The 4,626-nt window shown below is 40.4% G+C and overlaps 1 protein-coding gene across 1 annotated transcript in view; it reads right to left on the bottom strand.

Moving 5' to 3' along the window:
* The window catches only part of LOC120512485 (matrix metalloproteinase-14-like), an 11,466-nt gene extending 6,846 nt beyond the window's left edge, over positions 1-4,620 (bottom strand). The window contains exons 1-2 of the mRNA XM_039730840.1: positions 4,392-4,620; positions 1,062-1,090 (exon numbers count right to left, since the gene is read on the bottom strand). Of these exons, the coding sequence (XP_039586774.1) occupies positions 1,062-1,090; positions 4,392-4,620 (258 nt within the window). The remainder of the gene's footprint in view (positions 1-1,061; positions 1,091-4,391) is intronic.
* Positions 4,621-4,626: the final 6 nt, after the last annotated feature.

Here is a 4,626-nt window from a genome sequence, read left to right as displayed (position 1 = left end):
GGGGAAGAAACTGGGGGGAGGGGGGGGGAAATGGCGGGAAAGGGGGGGGAAATGGCGGATTAACTGGGCTGGGAAATTGATGCAAAATCAGCTGAGAATTCCCCCCAAAATCTACCTAAAATTACACCCCAAAATTGGCCAAAAATTGGCTGAAATTGTGCTGGAAAACTGCCTCAAGATTGCCCCAAAATTCGCCTAAAATTGGCTCAAATTGGGATGAAAAATTGCTCCAAAATTGTCTCAAATTGCCCCAAAATTCGCCTAAAATTGGTTCAAATTGGGATGAAAAATTCCCCCAAATTGCCCCAAAATGGCCCAAAATGCCCCAAATTTGCACTTTCGGGCAGGGGGTACCCCGGCATCACCCAGCCCCCCCGGACCCGCCAGAACCAGCGCTCCTGGGGGGAAAACGGGGTTAGTTCGGGGGGAAACGGGAAAAATGGGAAAAAAGGGAAAAAACGGTGAAAAAACGGTAAAAACGGAGAGAAAATGGCGGAAAATGAGGGGGAAATGGCGGGAAATTGTGAGAAAATGGCAGAAAATGGGGGGAAATGGGGGAAAATAGGGAGAAAATGGCGGAAAAGGGGGGAAAATGGTGGGAAACGGGGAAAATGGGAAAAAACAGTGAAAAAACGGGAAAAAACGGTGGAAAAATGGCGGAAAACAGTGGGAAAATGGCGGGAAATGGTGAGAAAACGGCAGAAAACAGGGAAAAATGATGGAAATGGTGGAAAAATGGCGGGAAATGGGGGAAAATGGCAGAAAATGGTGAGAAAATGGTGGAAAACGGTGGGAAAGTGGTGGGAAATGGGGGGAAATGTTGAAAAACAGGAAAAACTGTGAAAAACCAGGGAAAAGCAGTAAAAAAATGGCAGAAAATGGCGGAAAACAGTGGGAAAATGGCAGGAAACGGGGGGAAAATGGCAGAATACGGAGAAAAATGATGGGAAACAGGGAAAACGGTAGAAAATGGCGGAAAACGGTGGAAAAAATGGCAGAATAACAGGCCTGGAAGGTCAAAACTCAAAAAAATTGAAAAAAATACCCAAAAAATCTGGGGAGGGGCGGGGGGAGGGGCCCGACGAGGAGCCTGGGGGGAAAAAGGAAATAAAAATTATTAAAATTTTGGGGTTTTGGGGGGAAATTTGGGGGTTTTGGGGGAGATTTTGGGGATTTTGGGGGAGATTTTGGGGATTTGGGAGGAATTTGGGGAATTTTGGAGGAATTTGAGGGGAAATTTCAGGATTTTGGGGGGGGAAACTGGGGATTTTGAGGAAAATTTGGAGATTTTGGGGGAAATTTGGCAGAAATTTGGGGATTTTAGGGGAAAATTCGGCAATTTTGGAGGAATTTGGGAGAATTTTCGGGACATTTGGGGGAAATTTTGGGGGAAGTTTTGGGGATTTTTTGGGGGAAAATTGGGGATTTTGGGGAAAATTTTAGGATTTTTGGGGGAAATTTTGGGAATTTTGGAGGAATTGGAGGGAAATTTGAGAGAATTTTAGGGAAATTTGGGAGAATTTGGGGAAAATTTGGGGGTTTTGGGGGAAATTTGAGGGAAATTTGGGGAATTTTGGAGGAATTTGGAAGAATTTTGGGGAAATTTCGGGATTTGAGAGGGGAAATTTGGGCGAAATTTGGGGAATTTGGGGAAAAATTTAGGGATTCTGGAGGAATTTTAGGGGAAATTTGGGCAATTATGGAGGAATTTGGGGGAAATTTGGGGAAATTTGGGGAAATTTGGGGATTTTGGGGGGAATTTGGGGATTTTGGGGGGAATTTGGTGATTTTGGAGGAACTTGGGGGAATTTTGGGGAATTTTGGAAAAATTTTGGGGATTTGGGGGGAAATTTGGGGATTTTGGGGGAAATTTGGGGATTTTGGGGAAAAATTGGGAATTTTGGAGGAACTTGAGGGAATTTTGGGCAAATTAGAAGGAATTTGGGAAAATTTTGTGGAATTTTGGGAAAATTTTGGGGATTTTGCAGGAAAATTTGGGGAATTTGGAGAGAATTTGAGGGAAATTTGGGAGAATTTGGGGGAATTGTGATCCAATTTTTCTCCAATTTTCTCTGCCATTTTGACCCAATTTTTGACCAAATTTCCCTTGCAATTTCAGCCAATTTTTGGCCAATTTTTCTCCAATTTTTACTGCAAATTTTGACCAATTTTTCCTTGCAATTTCAGCCCATTTTGGTCCATTTTTCTGCCAACTTTCAGCCAATTTTTGGCCAATTTCCCTCCAATTTTCGCTGCAATTTTGAGGGGATTTTTGCCCAATTTTTCATTGCAATTTCTGCCAATTTTTGTCCAATTTTTGGGCCAAATTTTCTTCAATTTTCACTGCAAATTTTGATCCAATTTTTGGCCAATTTTTCCTTGGAATTTCAGCTGATTTTTGCCCAATTTTCTACTAATTTTTGATCCAATTTTTCTCCAATTTTCACTGCAATTTTTGTGTGATTCTGACCCGATTTTTGGCCAATTTCCCTCCAATTTTCACTGCCATTTTGAGCCAATTTTTGGCCAATTTTTCATTGCAATTTCAGCCAATTTTTGGTCAATTTTTTGCCAATTTTGGGTCAATTTTTGGCCAATGTTTCTCCAATTTTTGCTGCCATTTTGATCCAATTTTTGGCCAATTTTTCCTTGCAATTTCAGCCAATTTTTGGCCAATTTTTCTACAATTTTCGCTGCATTTTTAATCCAATTTTTGGCCCATTTTTTGTTACAATTTCTGCCAGTTTTGGCCAACTTTTGGCCAATTTCCCTCCAATTTTCTCTGCAATTTTGAGCTGATTTTTGGCCAATATTTCGTTGCAATTTCTGCCAATTTTTGCCCAATTTTCTGCCAATTTTTGCCCAATTTTCAATGCAATTTTTGTGTGATTTTGAGCCAATTTTTGGCCAATTTTTCCTTGCAATTTCAGCCAATTTTGGGCCAATTTTTCTCCAATTTTCACTGCAATTTTTTGTGATTTTGACCTGATTTTTGGCCAATTTTGCTCCAATTTTCGCTGCAATTTTGAGCCAATTTTTGGCCAATTTTTCCTTGCAATTTCAGCCAATTTTTGCCCAATTTTCTGCCAATTTTGGGCCAATTTTGTTCCAATTTTCACTGCCATTTTGATCCAATTTTTGGCCAATTTTTCACTGCAATCTCATCCAATTTTTCTCTTATTTTCCCTGTAATTTTGCTCTAATTTTAGACCAATTTTTCGTTGCAATTTCAGCCAATTTTGGCCAATTTTGATCCAATTTTCTGCCAATTTTTGGCCAATTTTCTGCCAACTTTTCTCCAATTTTCTCTGCAATTTTGATCCAATTTTTGGCCAATTTTCAGCCAATTTTCTCCAATTTTAGTCCACTTGGCCAATTTTTCACTGCAATCTCATCCAATTTTTCTCTTATTTTCCCTGTAATTTTGCTCTAATTTTAGACCAATTTTTTGTTGCAATTTCAGCCAATTTTAATCCAATTTTCTGCCAATTTTTCATTGCAATTTTTGGGCCAATTTTTCTTCAATTTTCACTGCAAATTTTGATCCAATTTTTGGCCAATTTTTCCTTGGAATTTCAGCTGATTTTTGCCCAATTTTCTACTAATTTTTGATCCAATTTTTCTCCAATTTTCACTGCAATTTTTGTGTGATTCTGACCCGATTTTTGGCCAATTTCCCTCCAATTTTCACTGCCATTTTGAGCCAATTTTTGGCCAATTTTTCATTGCAATTTCAGCCAATTTTTGGTCAATTTTTTGCCAATTTTGGGTCAATTTTTGGCCAATGTTTCTCCAATTTTTGCTGCCATTTTGATCCAATTTTTGGCCAATTTTTCCTTGCAATTTCAGCCAATTTTGGGCCAATTTTTCTCCAATTTTCACTGCAATTTTTTGTGATTTTGACCTGATTTTTGGCCAATTTTGCTCCAATTTTCGCTGCAATTTTGAGCCAATTTTTGGCCAATTTTTCATTGCAATTTCAGCCAATTTTTGCCCAATTTTCTGCCAATTTTGTTCCAATTTTCGCTGCCATTTTGATCCAATTTTTGGCCAATTTTTCACTGCAATCTCATCCAATTTTTCTCTTATTTTCCCTGTAATTTTGCTCTAATTTTAGACCAATTTTTCGTTGCAATTTCAGCCAATTTTGGCCAATTTTGATCCAATTTTCTGCCAATTTTTGGCCAATTTTCTGCCAACTTTTCTCCAATTTTCTCTGCAATTTTGATCCAATTTTTGGCCAATTTTCAGCCAATTTTCTCCAATTTTAGTCCACTTTTCTGCCAATTTTTGTCCAATTTCCTCCAATTTTCACCGATTTTCCCCCAATTCTCGGCGCGATTTCTCCCCAGATTCTCCAAATTGCCCGATTCCTCCCCGATTTTACCGACCGTAGAGCTGCTGGATGCCGCGCCGGTCGTCGTCGGGCAGCTCGAAGGCCTCGGTGTCCATCCACTGGTAGAAGGGCGCCATGATGGCCGAGGGGTCGCTGGAATGTTCCAGGCCCAGGGCGTGGCCCAGCTCGTGCACGGCCACCAGGAACAGGTCGTTACCTGCCGGGACCCGCCCAGGGGGACGTCGGAGGTCAGGGTTGGGTCGTGGAAGGGCACGGAAGGGCATGGAAGG

This window comes from Passer montanus, unplaced genomic scaffold, assembly GCF_014805655.1.
Source record: "Passer montanus isolate IOZ18808 unplaced genomic scaffold, ASM1480565v1 scaffold735, whole genome shotgun sequence".
Classification (NCBI taxonomy): Eukaryota; Metazoa; Chordata; class Aves; order Passeriformes; family Passeridae; genus Passer; species Passer montanus.
This window is presented reverse-complemented; position numbering and strand designations above follow the sequence as displayed.